Source organism: Euphorbia lathyris, chromosome 4 (genome assembly GCF_963576675.1).
Source record: "Euphorbia lathyris chromosome 4, ddEupLath1.1, whole genome shotgun sequence".
Classification (NCBI taxonomy): Eukaryota; Viridiplantae; Streptophyta; class Magnoliopsida; order Malpighiales; family Euphorbiaceae; genus Euphorbia; species Euphorbia lathyris.
In genome coordinates this window covers 64120733-64142897 of record NC_088913.1, presented here as the reverse complement: position 1 = coordinate 64142897, position 22165 = coordinate 64120733, and the positions used below count along the sequence as shown (strand labels likewise).

The 22165-nt window shown below is 33.0% G+C and overlaps 1 protein-coding gene across 3 annotated transcripts; it reads right to left on the bottom strand.

Annotated features, from left to right (window-relative positions):
- Positions 1–6910: 6910 nt before the first annotated feature.
- On the bottom strand, positions 6911–17660 carry LOC136226784 (uncharacterized). 3 transcript variants are annotated; one of them, XM_066015435.1, is made up of 14 exons: positions 17429–17660; positions 17165–17274; positions 15732–15795; positions 15525–15635; positions 14887–14949; positions 11367–11436; positions 10690–10730; positions 9618–9698; positions 9353–9388; positions 8891–8974; positions 8356–8489; positions 7801–7889; positions 7520–7668; positions 6911–7267 (listed from the first exon to the last, which is right to left on the bottom strand). In XM_066015435.1, exons 1-14 carry the CDS (start codon positions 17537–17539, stop codon positions 7121–7123), a joined length of 1290 nt encoding a protein of 429 aa, XP_065871507.1. In that variant the 5' UTR covers positions 17540–17660; the 3' UTR covers positions 6911–7120. The 3 variants fall into 3 exon arrangements, with proteins under 3 accessions (XP_065871507.1, XP_065871506.1, XP_065871509.1); XM_066015434.1 differs by having other exon boundaries at positions 6911–7262; XM_066015437.1 differs by lacking the exon at positions 17429–17660 and having other exon boundaries at positions 6911–7262; positions 17169–17239.
- Positions 17661–22165: the final 4505 nt, after the last annotated feature.

Here is a 22165-nt window from a genome sequence, read left to right as displayed (position 1 = left end):
CGGATACGTGAAACCGCAGATAATCTGGGCGACAAAAATGGTGAAATGCCCCTTTGGGTAGTCGCCCGGCCCTCTATTCTCCCCGGGAATGATGGTTTCCAGACCTTGGAGCCAAGGATACTGCTCCCACAAGTCATCAATCGTCTCGCGGCAAACTAGGCTTCCCAACCTGTCCTTTTTTGGTAATAAACGGGGAGTTGGGACAGGTGGTGGAATCAACTTCTTAGGGTCAAAACCTAGACCCTCATCAGTTGTATTCGCCAAATGGAGAAAATCGGCGGGATGGGAATCAGACCAAGGAGAGCTGGTTGAAACTTCATCAACCATCTCATCAACCTCATGAGACACCTCGCGAACGTAATTTTCGTCGAACGGTGCGAAATCGAGGTCAGGGTTCGACATATTAACGAAGAAAGACGAGCAGAAATAAGAAAAGGGTCGAACGAGTTACAAGTTGCGGAAAGGAACACTTACATGTGAAAGAGAACACAGAGAAGAACGAACGCTAAAGGGTTGACGCCGGAGAAGAAATGACGGAGAACGAAAGAACCACTTTCGAATTTTGAATATCCAGACGAAGACGAAGAGTCCCCTATAGCATATGAAAAGACCCTAAAGGGCTCTTGCCAAACTAAGGGGGAGGCATGTGATGATCCGTGAAACCAAACCGGGCCGAATCATAAACACGGGCCCAACCTATACTTAGGCCCATGGTTCAAGATCAAACGGGCTCCGAATAAAGGAAGCGGGTAAAATGAGTAACCGCCCCGAAATCCTAAATGGAGCATTAAACCTCCCAAACCTCCCACTCAAAACAAACGAGACCACGTTTGTAGCCACGTAAGGGACGTGGCCTGGAAAGAGTAACCGCCCCCGGCGGTTACCTAGGAACACTTATAAAAAGGACATAGAAGCAAATGGGAAGGTACATTTTTTTCACATCTTTTCCCCACAATACCAGTATCAATTTACCAACCTTCCCATAAAACTGACTTGATCGTCGGAGAGTTTTTCCGGAGATCCTGTCTCCGGTTCTGTTTTGCAGGTAACCGCGGCGAAGATCATCAAATCGAATCTAGCAAGTTATCATAATATTATTATTTCTACCAAAAAAAAATAATATTAATAATAAATAAACATATTATTAAAGATTAAACTAAATTAAATATCAAATAAAATCTAGGCTCGATAAAATCCTATGACATTAAATAAAAATGAGTCTAATTTAAATTAAAAATATAAATTACATACAAACACAAATTTATATATAATTTAAAGCCTATGAAATTAAATACAAATTTTTATATGAATACACACTCTTAACTTTTTATTACAATTAAGTATTAAGGTACAAAAATACCTTTAACGTTTTGGGTCCGGGGTTATTTTACTCCTAACGTCTAAATATGAATTTTCATATGAATACAAAATCTTGACTCAATTTATCAATGTTAAGAGTAAAATTGCTATTGGCTTCTAATATTAGGGATAAAATTGCACTATTTGAGATATTAAGGTAGTTGAGCCAGTTAATTTTTTAGAGCATTGTAATGTAAACGTATTAATATACTAATATTTATTTACTTTTCGCAAAATTTGCAAATAAGTTGCACCAAATAATTATAATTATAATAAATAATGATAATATATATAATGACAAAGCATAAATTATATATAAATATAATTATAATGAAAATAGATAAATTAATATATAATAAATTATAATAATTATAATAAATTGCTGAAATTATAAATAAATAATGATAATAATAATAAATTATATATAAATAATAATAATATATAATAATTATAATAAATAATGATAAATTATTGAATACTGAAACTGAATACTGAACTGAATTGAACTGAACTGAACTGATTACTACTGAACTGAACTGAACTGAACTGATTGTTACTGAAATTAAGTAATAAAGAATATGGCCTAAGTGATGTGTATGAAATAGATTGTTATGTTTGGATAGAATGTAAGATAAATGATGATTTCATAATGTAATTATATAAAATTACTTTTATATCATTTCATTTTTATAAATAAAATAAAAGACAGATGGTATTTTTTTGAAGAAAAAAATATGTACCATGATTCTCCTCAAATTTGGGATGTAAGAAAAATTATCAAAAATTCACCATCACCTACCATCACTTACTATGCTCTTCAATTACACCTCAATACAAATAAAATTACCTAATTAAACTTATATTCACTTACTTTTAAATACCATTATCCAAACAATTTCTACGAAAATCATTTTTATTTGATATAAATTACCTAGGAAAAACGGGTAGGCTACCCGTTTTCCTTTAGGGAAAACGGGTTTATTTTATTTTTTTAATTATAATAAATATTAAAAATTGATTGGACGCTTCAATACGTATTTTTTATAATTAAATTTATCTATACTTTTTTTCTATCCAATCAATACATAATTTATCAATAATTAAATTTACGTTCTAAAAGTTGTCAAAAAAAAAATTTACGTTCTAAAAGATAAATACATATAAATTAACAAATAAAAATTAATTGCACGCGTTAATACGTATTTTTTTATTTTCAATCAATAATTTATATATACGTTTTTTCTATCCAGTCAATACATAATTTACGTATAATTAAATTTACGTTCTAAAAGGTAAATAAATATAGTTTACCAAACAAAAATTAATTGGACACTTCAATACGTATTTTTTATTTACAATCAATAATTTATCTATACGTTTTTTCTATCCAATCAATATATAATTTATCTATAATTAATATTTATTATAATTAAAAAAAATAAACCCGTTTTTCCTAGGTAAAAACGGGTAGGCTACCCGTTTTACCTAGGAAAAACAGGTAGTTCATACTACCGGTCCATGGACCGGACCGTATGGGCTACCCGTTTAGAGCAAATTCAACGAAAAAAAATCGTTTTAAGTTCGATTCGTTAAATTTCAGATTATTGGTAAATACGGAACTTAGATGTTTAAGTATTTTTCTTTGTTTTGAAGGCATGATTTTTCTTCGTTTTGTTCTTCAGGGTTGAGAGAATTTAACTTTTTTGAATGAAAAATGAAAAGGGTAAAAATGTCAAACAGGAGGCGACGGTAAGTAAAATAGGTGCGACGTATAGCAAAACCCTATAATTATCAAATTAAAACAAAATAAAAAAGTTGATATTAAAAAAAAATATAGTTTCAAACTCATTTGAATAAGTTATATTAATTTTGCACTATAAAGGGGTAAGAAATACTACTTTTATGGAGTTAAGGGGGTAAAAAGGATTATAAAAGGTGGGAAATACCACTTTTATGAAGTTAAGAGGTAAATAGGACATTCGATGAGTTGGCGAGGGGTAAAATGACCAATTTGGATAAGTTAAAGAGGTAAAAAATACCATTTTTATGAAGTTAAGGGGGTAAATAGAACATTCGATTAGTTGAATGGGTAAAATGACCAATTTCAACAAATTAGGCCTAAAAATATGTAGACACTATCATTAATGGTAAGAAATTGTAAAATTGTGTACTTAACGTTTTCAATATAAAGCAATTGGACACAAATAGTGGAGGAGTCTGCCTTTAATTGTTTGAAGTGTGAAAAATAAATTCAACTAATATTAGTTGAGTTTAAATGTTTTTTTTTTTTTTTTTTACCTCTACACGGTTTGACCTGGAGCAAAAAGAAAATATACATGCACAACCTTCATCTCTCACGGTTCAATTAGCATCCGAAAAATAAAACAAAACAAACAAACATGCACAACCTTTATTAAAAGATAAGGTAATAAAATAGATTTAAAGTTTTTAAAAAAACTATTAATTTAGACTCTATATATAAAATAATATAAATATAAGCTTAACATTTATAAAAGAATACTAATTTAAGTCTCGATAATGAAACGTGACACGTTATTCATATTATTCCGTTAAGTTCTGCCAACTGTAAATGGAAAGAGAAATATGAAAATGATGTGTCATATATATCGAGGCTTAAAATTAGTACTATTTTGTAAATGACTATTTTATACGTGACATCTAAATTGATATTTTCCTAAACACTTGAGACCTATTTTGATACTCATCCTTTTTATTAACTGAAACTATCGATTTTTAATATAATAAACTTGAAATCGGTCCATTAATACCAATTTATCTTATTAACGATTAGCTAATACTTTCAGTTAAGTTTTTCAGTTACATTTATTTATTTCTTTTAATAGTTATAATTTTTATTCTTTCAAAAAAATAGTTATAATTTTTATACTTTCAAAAACAATACCTTACAGATAGTTTGGACTGTATTGAGTGTGGAGAAACGGAAAGCCAAATACATGTTTTGCGTGATTGTCCAAAAGCGGTAGAAATATGACTCAGATTCAGTCCAAGTACTCATCGTACCCGCTTTTTCAATATAGATTGCAAAAAAATGGCTTTGGAAGAACTTAACGTATATGGTTCTGTATGATGGTATCCCCTGGTCGTGTCTGTTCTTAATGTGCTTATGGTGGATTTGGAAATGGTGCTGTCAAATGGTGTTTGGAGATGAGGAGTGGGTACGAGATAAGGTGGTGTTCGTCATGGCTCGAGCGAAGGAAGTTATAAATGCACGACTTTTGCTAGTTAATGCCGAATGTGCTAAAAGTAGGGATATTTGGATTCGCTGGTATCCACCGAACCCGTCCTGGATTAAGGTAAATACTGATGGTGCCAATAAAGGGAACCAAGGCCAAGCATCAGCATGGAGCTTAATCAGGGATGAGCAGGGACACTAGAGATGTGGATTTATGGTGAATCTCGGCGTTTGTACGACAGTATTAGCCGAACTCTAGGGTCGCTACTTTGGGCTTAAAATGGCTTGGGATAGAGGTTACAGAACGGTCCAAGTGGAACTTGATTCACAGACTGTACTGGCAATGATACATGGGGTGACTAGCGGGCATCATCGACTAGCTTTGCTATTGATGAGATGTCAGGAGTACATGAGTCGAGATTGGGAGCTAAGTCTGATTCATACGTTTCGTGAAGGAAATCAGATTGCTGACTGGATGACGAACTTCGCAGGATCACTTTGGATCATCACAAGTGTGATGTGCCTCCCGTCGACCTCCAAGCTATTCTTCGTGGGGATCAGCTTGGCCGACACTCCCATAAAATAAGTCGTTAATATGTTTGTTTGTTTTTTCTTATTTTGTTTGGGTTTTCACCCTCCTCTCATTACCCAAAAAAAACATTTAAATCACGTAAATATCCAACTAAAATCAATTAAATTACAATCTAATTAGAGTTCACATTATAGAAAAAAAAAATCATATGCAAACATAACTTAATTATATACAATGATTGATCAATTATTTTTTTTTTTTTTTTGTACAATTTCACATTTAAAACATAAATAAATAAATTCAAACATGAATTATTAACCGAAATATTTTACATTTAAAACAAAAACTAAAAATTGAAGAAATCTATTTGTATAAATCCAAACTTAAACCGTCGATTCAATTAACTGATTTTTTTGTTTAATTTTTCAATTTCCAATTCAGTTACCAGTTTGATCGGCTTCATCGCCCTCATCTAACTATGAAGAGCGCGTCGATACCTAGACCAGACCCTGAACCAAGGACATGAATACGCCGGTCTAGGATCTAAGACTGAATGGAGCCCAAAAGAATTGTAGGTCTATATATATAGAGTAATTTTTTTTTTATATATATTTATATTAATACCATTTAAGTTTTAAATGGTTCCAATAATTAATATTTTTTACTTAAAAGAGACCATTCTTCAAAAAAAAAAAAGAGAGACCCAATTGAAATTTTAAATATAAGTTGAAGGTTAATTTAAAGAAATTGTGAAATATTTTTTTCATTTTGGATAAATAAATGTATCTAATGAACTTAACAATACGTACCGTATATTTATTAATGAAATACTTTTTTTATTTTTTTTTGACAACTTACTTTTTTTATTTATTATCTATCAAAATACATCATTTTTAATTTTTATGTACAATTTTTTTTTTTATTAAAAGGGATCATTTTTTTTTTCTTTTTTCATCTAGAACCAATAAATTATCAGGACCAACCTTATCGACACCCCCATGCTTCACCATTATCTCTGGCAGTTAACCGTTCAGTTAGGTTTTCCTATTAACGTTTTTTATTCTTTTTTTTTTCAATGGTTAAACAAAAGTAACCATTAGCTATAATTTTTATCCAACCCTAAATATTTAAACAATAATATACAAATAATTATTGTATTGAATATTTAAATCATGCAATTTTAATTATTCAAACAAAATCAATTAGAATACAACCTAATTAAAGTTCATATTATAACAGAGAAAAATAAAATAAAGGCCATTAAACATAACCTAATTATATATAACAATTCATCAATTAGTCTATACAATTTCACATTTAAATAATAATATTTTTTTTTAGATTTGATATAATATATATATTATTCTACATTCAAAACCAAAATTGAAAATCGAAGAAAATACTTGTATAAACCAAAACTAAAACAGTCGGTTCAGTTAATTGGTTTTTTTTGTTCAATTTTCCAGTTTCCAATTCGGTTACTAGTTTGATCAGCTTTGTCACCCTTATCTGTCTGTCGACAGCATGTCGACACCCGTGCTTACTGTCTCTATCTGTAGTAGCAGCGGGCCAACCCTGCACTGTCTCTATCTCTAGTAGTGGCGGAGCCAACCCTAGAGCTAGAGAGGCAATTATCTAAGGCCCAACCAGTTAGAGCTGGACAAAAAAAAGTTTTAGCCTCGAACACATCAAAGCGATACTGAGCCTCAACACTTAAAGGTGCCTAGCCCTACCTTTAATTTGTTTTCAATCAATTTTTATGAATTATAATTTAATTCAAAAATTAAGTATTTGAAATCTCAAAAGAAAAGAAAAAAACCTTCCATGGGACACATTTTCACGTTTTGTAGTGTTACCAGTGATCAATTTTACCAGCGATCAAAATCTCAAAGGATCTTCACATTTTCAACCTTCCATGGGATACAATAAATGGTTATCACAGCTTTAATCTCTCTATTCTTCTGCCCATTATGCCCTTGTATTATCCCCTAATTGCCAGCTTCCATGATCAGTGTCTACTGCACAGTAATTTTTGAGCCATGCAGATGCAGATTCAAGGACACGAAGCTCACCCATAAGGAGATATAAAGCCATTTGCTTTCGAAGACTGTATCTTTTACACTCGAAGCTTGAATTAGCATTAGCAGGCCCCAATTCCTGTACTTTACATCAACAAAAGCTTCAAACAACTTGCACGGACACGGACACGGACACAGGAGCGTTATTTCTAAAACATAACCTTCACAAAATAGCCTTCAAACGAAAACGGACACGAAACACATACACGCTACTAAAGAGGAGTGTTCGTGCAACATAGCTCACTTGGGTCTTTAAACAGCAAATTTTCAGTAGTTTTATAACCTAGAGCCTGACATGAACTATGAATTAGAAGAAACTATGCATGAATTCTTTACCTTTATACAGGCAATGTATTCCTGAATAATTTGATCGATTCTTAACAACAAGAACTCGTGTGCTTGGATCTCTCTGCTGCCATTTTTCAGAGCTTGACGAGCCAAACGGCCATCAGTTCGAGCAGCTTCATTGACCAAATTGCTTAGATCTGAATATTCCACTTTACTGATTAGTAAAATGAATAAACAAATTTTACATGAACTGGCTTGGAAAAAATATTACCAATTCTGCAACATATAAGAGTTTCAGACCAGGTGAATCAGTACAATTTGAAACGCACCTTCATAAGAGATGCTAGATAAAACACGTGCAAATGCACGAAGTGACGGTGGCAGACCCTTCCCTTTTCCTGAAGCCGATTTCACTTCCCTGTGTGATGATGAAGTCGTCAGAAAAGGAACTGTACATTCATAACAACTACCTCAAGTCATGCCAGATTGAGCACTAAAGCAACGATTTAAACCTCCAATATTTAAATGAAAAATGCGCCATAAGCATATTAGTGATTATGAATGTAAACAAATTGAAATATAGACAAACTTGCTCATTTTAACTTGGACATAATTTTATAGATTCAAAAGAGGCAAATGTTTAGCACAGATATCATAATCAGGAGCATGTTTATCTAATTGAAACATCACAGTTGCAGGATAAAGAACATATTGCAATAGCTAAAAGCTTTTGCTCAAGACCTTAAGCATTTATACTATTCAATCAAAACTCAAGATTTGCTCTAATTTTGTTGTTTATTCTAACAAAACAATATTGAGATAGCTCCACCAATGATTCAACATAATTTTCAATATCAAATTGTAAAGCGAGCCTGAGTACTGACTTGATTACAAAAGTATTCCATGAAGAGTCTACGCCATTATCATCTTCAACTGTCGGTAAATGATATTTTTGGAGAATTTCCGACTTCATTTCACGCAATAAATCATCATGGGGTATATTAAGCTGTATCTTCACCTAGAAACACCAAAATCATTTGTAAAAGCATACTTACTAATAGGAATACAGGATGAAAAGCACTAATGGAACATGATATTATAGTAATCTCACTAAGATGAAAAGATAGAGTCCTCATTTAAAAATTTCAAAATAAAGATATATACAGCTTTTCAATACTGATTAAGTGAATTTACTGTGAACTATAAATTCCTGAAAAGGTCTGAAACAGAGAACAGCAGTGACAACAGTTACATTCTTAATTAAATATTGAAAGCAGAATATAGACAGCTTTATAATACTGAGTCTGTCAATTATTTACTACAGATATTGAGAATTGAGCCGAAACATCTTTGATGTATGAAAACTCCTTGCAAGATCATACAACTAAGCAGACTTGCAACTTCGGATCCAAGGCTAACCTGGTCATGGATGTTATAAGGTAGTGCAAACCCAAAATCCAGGAGCAAGGTAGCATTTGAAAATTTTCCATACCTAATAAGTACCTGCATGAATGTCTCGAATGAATTTATTTTTATTTTCTTTTAAAAAAAGTATCTTATTCCATATTCATTAACTTAGAATCTTTTCTTTTAGTTCAACTTCCTAATAATTCACAATTTATTACATCTGTAACAAGCACATAGAAGAGATGGGAATCCTCATGTGAGGATTGGGCTAAACGAGGACCTATAGAAAGGATTACCCTAAAGCAATGTACACTGAGCATGCAACTATGTTACTGTAATTTGATCCTAGCTATTTTGCTCAAAAAGTTTAATAATGCGCTTAAAGTGGTTGAGCTTCATAAAAAAGATTATTTTTCACATTTCAGACACAGAAATACTTCATGTGAATGGAGATGAAATATTTCAATCTCTGACCTCTTCGTGAGCTGCATAATCACGGTCAGCAATGACCTGCAAATAAGGATTAGAAGAAATGACACAAGATCAAACTCAGAAGAATTTTTTTTTAAAAAAATAAAATTAATAAAGCTCCCAGATCATATTGTGATTCCAAGAAATAGAAGTGAAAAAAAAGATAGTTTTTTAGTTAAAACAACTCACAAGTGCCATTCTACTATTGCACTCGTGATAATTAGACATAGAAGGAAACATAAATAAGTCACCAAAAGAAAGAGTATACCTCGGAGAATTGTTTCTCTTCATCATTTAATACAACAGCTTTAGAAAACCCATCATGGTTCAGGAAATCTGCAAATGGAATCTACAGAATAACCTAATGATTCAAAGCACTTTAATATGAAAAAATGAACACAGAAGACAAGAATTGTCATCGAATCGGACTCGATTGAATTACACCAAATCCGATACATTAACCTTGTTTGGATCAAATCCCATGCAAGAAAATATTTGAATCTATTTACTAGAATTCAATTCAGTACCAAACCATTTCCTATGTTTGGAAAACATATCTAATATACAAGAATTAGTAATTGAGAAAATATGTCCTTCACAAGCTACTCTTAATTGAATTATCACAAAATTGGGCCATCTTTGCCCTAATTCACACATCACAAGCTACTCTAAAATATGAGAAAATCACTTCTTGTATTTTTTTTTCCAAACATGAAAATTGTGCAAATAGAATTTCAATTGAATTGATTCCACCCAAAATGGGGGTTTCCAGAAACTCTGTAAATGATTTTTGAAGGCTGTTTTGTCCATTAGTCCAGCTGATTTTGAAATACCTGTCCATATCCAAACCCTAATGCATTAAAGATGATCTAGTCCATACTTGTGGCCAAATCTCTTTAAAAATTAACAAAAGTGAAAATAAAATAACAGAATTAAGTTTTATGCATGCCAACTTAATAATATAATCAAAATTAACGAATTGTTATAGGTGCATGTACATGTGAGTAGAGAAGTATAATGTCAGATAATTGATATAACAAATCATGTCCCACTATACCTAAAGAAATGTACATGTACAACCAAGAAAATATAAGACTGAACTGGGAAAACAATCATGACAAATATATTTACATATTCAATTTAAAATAATTGTATTAAATAATTAATATATTAGTATTACCTTCAGGTCAAGATCCATATTTATGCACTCTATTATAGATAATAGTAAAGACACTAGGGTTCTAATTGGACAATTTTATAAATATTTCAAAAATTCAGATGCTCTTACACCAGAATCAATTCAGATAAGGTTTCAATATAATTTCATGATAAGGCATTACCAGAGATACACTTTTTCTGCTTCCCCAAGCTCGAGATTTAACTGTCATATTCACACACATACAAAAAAATATCACCATAGCTTTCTTTTTTTGGTGAACAAGGAAAGCTAAGAAAAAAAAAACAGGAAAAGGGAAAAAAAAAAAGAGCAACAAAGCAGACTACACTAAGTAGCAATTAATCTGGGGAAAGAAGTTCCCAAATAATCTTCCCAAAGGAGATCTTGAATTCCAGGAAACTATCGTTATAGCTTGACATACTCCAAAAGGAGTTAGTGCTAGCACTTAAACAGCAACAGCAAATTAAAACGAAATCAGCTTTCTGATTTTTCTTTTCACAACATACAAATTTAAGTATTTCTGAAGCAATCTATATCATTAGGACCATCATCCAGTCCATTTATACTTTATACAAGATTAGCTGTTTGATTAACTCATAGTATTCAACCCATCATTTATACTTTATACAAGATAGCTGTTTGAGCAACAAAGTTGGAAAAATATTTGCAGATTAGAAAAAACAGTATTGAGTAACCAATTGGGGTTAAAGAGGGAGAAAATCTTTAAAAAGATTTGAATGTTCTTAATGGTAGAAAAAGCTCTTTATGTTCAAAACAGGAATTTAAGTACGAACAACCAGAAACAGAGAATGACCCAAGTTATCAAAAGAAGTTCCTCACCTATAGCATATGCATGCATGAAATCCTGAAATGTGATGCTCCTTGAAATTTGAGGGTAATCCTCAAGAATCTACAAAGGAGAAAATTATTATGACAAAAATACACAAGGAGCATTAACAATCACACGTCTTCATTAGGTACAATTAAGCCTGAATCAGTATGATTTGAAGTTTTAAGGATTTCATCATCTCATATCTTGAAATGGCAAAATATCTTCAAGGATATGAGATACTGACACATATTTCTTCCCATCATACTGATCATAACACCAAACTCCTCTTTCTTTCAAGCTATTATCAAAATATAGGATAATAGCTTGATGCTAACACATCTATTAATCTCTTTCTATCCCCATTTCTTTACTTTTTTCTTGAGATAGTAAGAGCCAAAGAAGTGGAAAGATTAGTATCTTAACTACTCTCCACTTTATCATCTGCAAAAACTTGAGCCAAAATGGGAGCTTTACATGAGATTACTGCTGCTAATATGTTCTCCATTCTAATTTTGGACGGACATGATTAGATCTTTTTAATTTTTCAAGAACTTGTTTGGGATATTATAATTTCTACAAGTCAAAACAGTAAAAAGAAACCCTGATTGTGCAATTCCGTATAAGATTGTTTGTTAATTTAAAAGCCCAGTCTAATGAGTAAATGAACTTAGAAGAAAGATGGCTTATGAAACAGGCAAAAGCTGGTGAAAAGAAGGAAAAAGTGTATAGAAGTTGGATTTACAGTTCACATCTGCAAGACAAAAATTTCAGATTCCAAGCTTGTAAACTAACCAATAAAAAGCAAAATGTACTTACTGGTTCCATTGTAAAGAAATATTTTTCTATTTGAGCTTTTTGTTTGATTGTTTCCTCATAAACGGAGCTTGGAGAAATCATGTCCAACTCACTTTTGCTCCAGAATTTTCAAACAACGAAAAACTATAAAATGCCTAAATACAAATGTGTTTCTGATCAGTTAGAAAGCAACAACACCGAAAGACTAAGCCACTCAAGCTTGAACCTCACAAATGTATTTCTGATCAGTTAGAAAGAAGGGAAAAGTACAAAAATAAACCTTGTGGTTACGCCCATTTTCGAACAACACCCATGTGGTTTAAAAGTTTGCAAAGTGGTACCATGTACTTCATTCCGTTAGCAAACACGTACCAAATTGACTAACGGTGTTAAAAGTCAAAGGAAAAAGAGTTAGTTTGGTCCTTATATTTATTTATTTTTATAAATTGACCTCCTTATTATCTAATTATCACAAACAAACCCCAAAATAAAAAATAAAAATCAAATATACCATCTTCTCCATCTCTCTTTAATTTCTTATTTTTTTCTTCTTTCTCTCTCCTCTCTCTTAATTCCTCTCTCTAAAATTCAATGTGTTGATCAATGATTTTGTGATTAAAAGAAAAACACCATAGTTCCCAAATCCCATTCGGTTATTTAACACTTCCAATAGAAATTAATCCATATGGTACTGTTTGAGTTCACATGGGTTCAAAGCAGGACCTTACTCAATCTCCTTGCTTAAAGAATGGACTGATAAATTTTCAGATGAATTGAAATTCAAGGTTTGGAAGTCCGGCCAAAGCCCCGAAGAAGCAATGTTCCTGAATCCTGACTGATGCTATTCGCCAGTTTTCCCATGGGAAGTAGACAACTTCAAAATTTCTTATAGAAACAAATTATATGCTCACATTTTTAGTCTAGTGCAAAGCTATACCTAGTACAGATGAACCCAAAGTGTGGACATAACCACAGTTACAGGCTCAAGTTTGAGCCTTATAGTATAGTTTTGGGAGCTAGCTACTTCAGTTTAAGTAAGGTCTCAGGTTCGAGTTTTTTATATGACAAAAACAGTTATTTACTTTGAGAGCCTTCCGAGCTCGAATTCAGTAAAAGGATACTGAAATACCAAAAAATTTATGTATACTAGTCTCAGTACGTTTTGAAAACCAAAGTAATTAAAGGAGAAGTTCAACTTTTATTATGTGCTTTTCAATGAGTTTGAGCAATGGTTGAAAGCAGGTTCAAATCATCTATATGATAACATATCAGCACTGGCAAGATTCAACCTTTTTCTTTCTATTATGTTTCTGATGAATATCAAATAGAACATGGTTTGTCATTGATGTTGTTGAGCGAATTCGTTAGCTGGGCAGAGTCCCTTTAAATCGAATGGGATTTGGGAATAATGGTGCTTTTCTTTTAATCAGAAAATCATAGATTATTGATCAACACATTGAATTTTAGAGAGAGAAATTAAGAGAGAGAAGAGAGAAAGAAGAAAAGAAAAATAAAAAATTAAAGAGAGATGGAGAAGATGGTATATTTGATTTTTATTTTTTATTTTGAGGTTTGTTTGTGATAATTAGATAATAAGGAGGTCAATTTATAAAAATAAATAAATATAAGGACCAAACTAACTCTTTTTCCTTTAACTTTTAACACCGTTAGTCAATTTGGTACGTGTTTGCTAACGGAATGAAATACATGGTACCACTTTGCAAACTTTTAAACCACATGGGTGTTGTTCGAAAATGGGCGTAACCACAAGGTTTATTTTTGTACTTTTCCCTAGAAAGAAATAGCACTGAAATAAGCCACTCAAGCTTGAACCTCACAACTTAAGATGCCTGAATATATATTTTTTTTTGAGGGAAAAGTACAAAAGTGACCTCTGTAGTTTTATCAATTTGCAAGTAGAGGAATGTGGTATATTTTTTTTTTTTTGCAAAAGAGTGCATGTGCTTTACATAGTTAACAAAAAAAGAATTTTACTAATATCATTTGCCACCTCATCAAGTTAACATGCCACATCATCAATTCAATATTTCATATGTGCCATGTCAGAAAATTCAACAAGTCAACATTACAAGTCATCGAAGTCAACATGCCACATAATCAATTCAGTATTTCATATGTGCCATGTCAGAAAATTCAACAAGTCAACATTACAAGTCATCGAAGTCAACATGGCACATCATTGAATACTAACACCATTAGTCAATTTTTTTTTTTTTTTTTTTTTTTTTTTTTTTTTTTTGCTGATTGTGTAAAGCACATGCCCCCTCTTACAATAAAAATACCACGTTTCTCTGCTTGCAAATCGATGAAACCACATGGATTATTTTTGTACTTTTCCCTTATTCTTTTATTAAGGGCAATATGACAGGCAAAATTCTTGTTGTTTGACCCAACCTTGAACTTTGAACCATGGCCATGTCAACCTGTTTACCGTTTTGTTTTAAGAAGGTAGAATGATTTTGAATAAAAAAGAAGATTGTCCTACAGATATATAGTAGTTCTTCCAATACAACAGCCCAGGACAGAGCATGTATGAAACCACTGATTGCAACACCAAATGGATCCAAAAGGACCAGAACAGTAAAAATGCATCACTCAAAGTGAAATAGGTATTGTGTAGCAAATGAAAGATGAAACAAAATTTGTAGAGAATTTTAGAATTAATGAAAGAAAAATTCTTTTCATGAAAATGAACAACATTATAACATTCACCGTGCTATGCATTTCTTCAAGCTGAGGAAGACAGCTGATGTAAGGGCCCCATTCAGTTTCCTCCTATTAAGGGAAAGAAGAGGGGAAATAGTCATTAGTAATGCTACTTGCATTAGAATGCAGCATAGTCAATCATGTATCTACTATTTACTGTTAAAATTTTCTGGATAGCAACTAAACCGAGTTGGATAACTTGAAGGCATAGAGAGACACGTGTGAAAAAAAAACCTTTATCTTTGATCCCTCCTCTTTTTGGTTTATGTGTAGCCAAATCAACAAGACAACTTTCAAAAGAGACGAATTTTCTCTGTCAAAGCACAAAGATGACCGGCTTTATGTCCTGACTTAACTTTAGGACTGAGAAAGGAAAGCTCTATATGACATTATTTTTCATGTGCTACTTGACCTTTTTGTTCAATGTCAGATTCACCTCGAGGTTCTATATTGTTATTTTGAGCACTTAAAATAAAAACTATTAAGGGGCCACAAGATCCAAAAGAGCTTCTCAAATTTCAGTGTAACAGCTAAGAAAATACATAAGAACTCTCTTGAAGCATATAAATATATAATGTTAAGATTTGAAAATTATTCTTCAATGAAACATATAATTTCCATATAGAACACGTATTATATTTTACCTTGCAAACTTTCTGCTCAACCAGAAGCACAAGAGCAAGCTTTGCAACACTCCCAATTTTATTGTCTAACAAGACTGAAAGTTTTGGGAGTAGACTATTTGATGCTATTTGCTGCAAATTCGTGTAAATAAAACTTCAACCACTTTATGTTATAGCTTACTACAGTCAAATTACTCTTCCAACAGAAAAAGCAAAATACACCCATACCGCACTATATGGAACCCTCAAGATGCAGTCTCCAGTTTGTATTCTTTCTGAAGCAAATAATGACCTGAATTTATACATATTATAATCAGACCAACAATATATATAATAAGAGAGAGAGAAAGAGAGAAAGAGAGAGAGATGCATCATTGGACACATTTTCACAACAGAAAAATATTTTCCAATGATGGTTGCTAACTTGCTGCTTATCTTAAGCAAACGAGTTTACATCCATAAACTTATAAAGATAAAGAAAATAAAAAATAAAAATCATAAAAAAACAATTAACCCTTGTTTACAAAGTACAAACTAATACAAGCTCTAGTAAAAATAAAATGTATAGACCATACCTCAACTTTCCAAATAATATTTAAATATCACAAGTATTCAACCTGTGTCTCAAAACTCCCCAATTTCTACTCCCTTTTTTTCAGAAAAAAAAAAGCCATTTTGACCAGAATCAGCCCCTGGAAACCTGACATTGGCATCCATGTAATAATGCATACAATGACATGGATGATGTGTTTTGTTATCAAGTTGACTTCTTTTATTACATGTCATCCGAGTTAACATATGGAATCCAAGTCAGCATATGTAGGATTACATAGATACCAACATGGCATTTCCAGCAAGCTGATCATTTGATTCTGGTCAAAACAATTTTTTTCTGGAATGAAATTGAAATTGATAGGTTCCTTTACACATTGAACTTTTACGGCATTTTCAAAACTATCAAGAAAGCTCAGGGACATTATTGCATTTTTTACCCGTAAAAGCTGCAGCTACTCCTAAAATATAGGAACACACCTAATAAGCTATTTAAGGGAGGACACATTTGTGTACGCACAATCATAACAGTCTTACGTGCCATATTACCAACATGGCATTTCGAGCAAGTTGATCATCTGATTCTGGTCAAAACAGCTTTTTCTGGAATGAAACTGAAATTGATAGCTTCGTTTACACATTAAAATTTTGGGGCATTTTCAAAACTTTCGAGAAAGTTCAGGGACATTAGTGCACTTTCACCCGTAAAAGCTCCAGATACTTCTAAAATATAGGAATACACCCAGGTAGAAGGATACATTTGTTTGTTGTAAGGCACAATCATAACAACCTTATGTGCCAAACAGCTACCAGATAAAAATGGCACACCCACAACAAAGAGATGCCAGGCCAAAATATCCAGGCATTTCTTTACACATAGCAGGGGCAGTTAGAAACACTTTCCTGTGAAACTCAAATGGTGGTGGTGGGCATAAACATTCCGTTTTGAGAAATTCGATGTATATGAAGGTACTTAATTGCTTACGTTAATAATACTATCCAACCATTGATATGAAGCCACACATTCATCATCAAATTTACAGAATTTGGTAAAAATTCAGACAAATTGCAGTTGATAATTCCATAACTCGGAAAAGAAAAGAAAAAACCTGCCATGTGGGGATTTCCCAATGTATAGCTTGGATGAAACTGCAACACCCGCTTTCCTCTCCAACCAAGGCAAAAAATCTTCAGTTTCCTCGTCGAAATGACTCAAGACCTGTCAGGATAAAGCAACAAGCCGATTAAAATTGCAAATTATGTTGAAAAAATCCCGCAATATAAACAATTAGCGGATATCTTCACATAATAATAATGATTAGTAACAGGATATGCTTTGAAATGACAAAATTGAAAGTGAAAGTGTACGTCACCTGCGGTTGAGAAATGGAGGAGAAATTTGGGGAAACGGAGAAACGATGAGAGATGACGAGGAAGCGGCGTAGAGAGCAACATGGTTGTAGGATGGCAGCACGCAGTAGCATTTGAATAAAACCAAGGCAAAAAGTGCAAGTGGTCGAGCTCGAGCTCAGCACGCACTAGCCTAGCAATGGGTGCTGCTGAAATCCAACAGTGACATGCTTGCTTGCCATCTTTGGAAAGTCTTTCATCGCTTAATAAACAGTTGACCCCTGAACTTATACAAAAAATAAAAATAAAAATAAAAAAAAATAAAAAAAATAAAAAATAAAAAAAATTGACTGGTACTCTAAACTTACGAAATATGTCCTTAAAAATATTACGATTAAGTCCTAAATCTATAAAAACCTCACCAAAATATATAAAACCAAAATATATAAAACAAAAAGTTAATTTGTAACACGCTGGTCCAATATCATGTAGATATTGTCCAGTCTGGCCCAATTTCAACACATTGGGCCTCACGGCTTCAAAACGCGTTTGTATGTATTGGATTCACATTTTACTAATAAGCCACAATCACTCCCTCTCCATTTCCGATGTGGGATTCAGTTCCCAATCACTCCCTCTCCATTTCCGATGTGGGATTCAGTTCATTCCTGCCCTCATCGTCATCCCTTAGGGCCGCTCCTTGCTCAGACCTTCTACCCCGGCGCCACTCTCTCCGGACCGGCACTCCCTCTCCATTTCCGATGTGGGATTCAGTTCCCAATCACTCCCTCTCCATTTCCGATGTGGGATTCAGTTCATTCCTGCCCTCATCGTCATCCCTTAGGGCCGCTCCTTGCTCAGGCCTTCTACCCCGGCGCCACTCTCTCCGGACCGGGTCGTTACAAGCCCACCAGCTTCCGCCTGGTTCGTCCCCGAACCACACATCGTACGTGGAGAGTCGGCTCTGATACCAATTGTAACACCCTGGTCCAATACCATGTAAATATTGTCCGCTCTGGCCCAATTCCAACACATTGGGCCTCACGGCTTTAAAACGCGTCTGCATGTATTGGATTCACATTTTACTAATAAGCCCCAATCACTCCCTCTCCATTTCCGATGTGGGATTCAGTTCCCAATCACTCCCTCTCCATTTCGGATGTGGGATTCAGTTCATTCCTGCCCCCATCGCCATCCCTTAGGGCCGCTCCTTGCTCATGCCTTCTACCCCGACGCCACCCTCTCCAGACCGGGTCGTTACATAATTTATTTTAAAGGTTTATAATTATAAATTATGGCTTTTATTTTTTAAGTTTTAATTTTTTTTTATAAATTGCAATGCATATCGCTTAAAAAAAAGTTCATGTGTCAAATGGATGATGGTAAGCAGTTCAGGGGTCATAGGTCACTTTAAACAAATTAAAATTAAGATAACCAATAAATTATTTTAAGCAAGTTGAACCTTAGGGGTCTCCGAGATGTGATTTTCTGCTGTCTTTGGTCACGTTCAACCTGCACACACACATCAAACTCCAAAAATCATTAGTCCAGATGCTATATTGACCTACCAGTCTTTAGATTCGAATAAAAACTCCTTTTGGTGTGACTTTTGGTGGATCAATTCGCCGAAATAAATAAGATGAAGTTCAAGTGTGTGCTGTTTTGGCGATATTTTGCCTAAAAACACCCAGAAATGCCTAATAACTACAAAAAGTAATAAAATGAGTGCGAAAAACTAAATGAAAGATATAAATGCATACAAGTGCGAGAAATGTTCGCTTATTTACCAAAAACTAATTAAAACTACCTTAAAAAACGTACCTAAAGATAGGGGGTTTTGACCCTATCACATTCGCGAACATTCTTTTAGAACAATTCTCATTTTTGTTGAAGAAAAAGCCTTCTCGAAGGCTGGTTTCAGCCCGTAAGGTGACTACTCACTCATGCTCATATTCAACTCACAAAAGATATTTTTAGAAAACAAGAGATAAAATGATAACTGGATAGATAATAGATCAACCAGTGATCTAGATAATAATTCAAAGATACAATCTGATATCCATAGCATCCTAGCAAGGAGCTATAAATAGAGTACTAGAAAGCATTAAAATAAAGATAATAAAACAACAACTTAAAAGTCAGTAACGGTAGAACAGTTTAGGACAAGACAAAGCAGTCCACGAAGTAGGACAAGCACAAGTAGACAACAAACTACTCACAAACAAACAAATTGTTCAACTTCCCATGTGTCACAAAAGGACAACATGCAAATAACTATTGTTTTAACTTTATTACGGTCATCATTAGAATTCAAGATTTCTTCTCCTCATGCAGCTGCATCACGTGACCTCTCTTTCTCTCTCCTAGTTTGACTGTTCTTGACTCCACTTGAGAAGAATCAGACACAAAAGAGAACAACTAAATAAGGCAATTTATAAGAATTATGGATAGTATTTGGCTCTTTTGGGTTCTAATTTGAGTCTAAATCCCGTAAAAATTCAGGTATAAATTGCACTTATCAAGCTCCAACTCCCTCATAAGGTACACAATATACAATACCCTTGGTAATTCAAAATCTATATTTTTACTCCATTCTTTAGATCAGAAACTAATTTGGGGTCGGGAATCTGGGCAAGCTTGCTTTATTTTGCACGAAGACTTCTCTACAAATTTGCACTCAGTTACCACCATGCTGCTCTGGTCAAGAACACAATCTGAATCCTTATATACCTACTTCTGAATCTTTTAACAAACAAAATTTTCTACCATGTTATCATGACAAAGTTTCTTCAGGGGTGTGGGGCGCTTGCAATGTTCAAACCGAGTACCTAGGGAGCCCTAAGGTTCCCTGTCAGCTATAGCTTGGTTTTTGCATCATCAGACAAAAGATCCAAGTTAACGTTAACATCATTATAATCTTTAGAAACTTAATGGGCTTTTGTGTATCGTGAGTAAATATCTTCTTTTATATCGAGTAATTACTTCTACTTTCTTTGACACAACCTCTAACGAGTTATCATTTCACACTCGTAAAGAAATCAATAGCCTCTTTGTCAGAATCACTGGTTCACAAGATGTTTAAAGAAGGTGATAATATTGACATTTCATCAAGGGATACTTTATTAGTATGTTTCTCAGATGGAGTGTTTTCGTTCAAAATGAATCAGGAAAATGATAAATAACAACAAAAGGGAAGGAAATAGAGAAATAACTAACCTGATAATCAAATTTTCTTCTCTTCGTCAAACTAAAGGAATGAATGATGTTTTCTACAATATTTACAGTAAACTCCAAGTGAATGTGACACGGTTCCTAGAACTAGACATGAGTCTATATACCTTTTGAAAACTTAAAACAACAGTCAATTATTACACAATGTAGTTTAATTTAATCTTAGGATCAATGTAAAGTCAGAATAATTAATATCCTTTCTTGTCAATGCTCAATTAACAGAAGGGAGGGGAGCATCTGCTTTAGACAAGCCCAACAATAGCCCAAAGTACCTTAAAGACCCATTTTAACAAAAGGATGCCAAGCTAAACTGCCTCCAAAAGGGCAAACTAGTTTTTTTTAACACCACCAGAACATATATAAAGTGTAGAACAGTAAATATAACTCAAGCTTCTCATTATGACTTGTATTATCTCTCTTTTTTATTTATTTCGTTAACTTTAACATCAGAGTGTACATTGATATAATATCCCAATAAATCTTATTTAGTTTCTAGAATTATAAATTTTTAGAATTGAATTGGAACAGTTAATTATGACTTGTAATTAGTTTTTAGAGAATTTAAAAGATATTAAAAGAGGAAGGGCTAATCTGAAATTTGACCACCATTAAAGAAATAAGTCTGCACCGGTACGCATCATCTGCTTCCTTTGCCTTTCAAGTTCCATTTTTGTTCTCCATTCTTCTCTAACCTTAATCTTCTTCAATTGTTCACTGTTCTTTTGCGTTCTGTATACCGAAATGAAGCTCTCAACTCCATCTACAAGTACATGTAAGTTTTATTGTGGGATTTTGACTTTTAAAAATCGTTTAGAGAGAGTTTATCACTTTTGTTATTCTCTCTGTTTCTCTACCATATGTTCATTTTTTTGCAATTATAACACAAAAAATGGACTCAGTGTGATCGATTTACCTATGGATACTCTAGTTTTTGATGCATGCAAGGAATTTTGAGGGGTAATCGGAACTACACCGGGAAAAATTAAGAAATCTACCAAAGTTCAGTTTTCCGGTCGAGTTTGGGTGTTTTGAGAGTGGTTATAGACTGATGGAATCATAAGAAACAAAGAGGTACAATTAGTAACCAACTTTAATTTTTCTAGTAGGCGGATCCGACCATCGATGATATTTTCTAATGACATACGAAATTAGTGCAGAACAAAATATTGTGTTAATTTCAGAATATTTGAAACAATATTAATTCTTAGACCTTGACCAAATTTCTTACCGTTTAGTCTCTATAAATTACTAAAATATAATCATTGTAAGGAAAATAATTAAGTTAAATATAATTTTTGGATCCTCGTTAAAAAAATTCAGAATATATAAGTTTAAAATAATACTTAATTAATTAATTATGCTCTTAGACTTATTGAGTATTTAGTTTGATCGGGATATATATTATGAATATGAATTATAAATATAAATGTTTATATGTTGTTTGAAGATGAGTCATTTTGGAAGTAAAACATTGGAATTATTGACAGTTATGGAATTGATGGATGATTGATGTCTAACCGGGTTGATAA

What these genes read in the sequence shown, in the direction of transcription:
- LOC136226784 (XM_066015434.1), bottom strand. Translation starts at nt 17,539, where the DNA reads ATGCTACTGCGTGCTGCCATCCTACAACCATGTTGCTCTCTACGCCGC. An exon ending in ATTATGCAGCTCACGAAGAG is followed by an intron (nt 8,975 to 9,352) that starts GTCAGAGATTGA and finishes ACATTCATGCAG; the next exon opens with GTACTTATTAGGTATGGAAA. An exon ending in CTTATAACATCCATGACCAG is followed by an intron (nt 8,490 to 8,890) that starts GTTAGCCTTGGA and finishes TGGTGTTTCTAG; the next exon opens with GTGAAGATACAGCTTAATAT.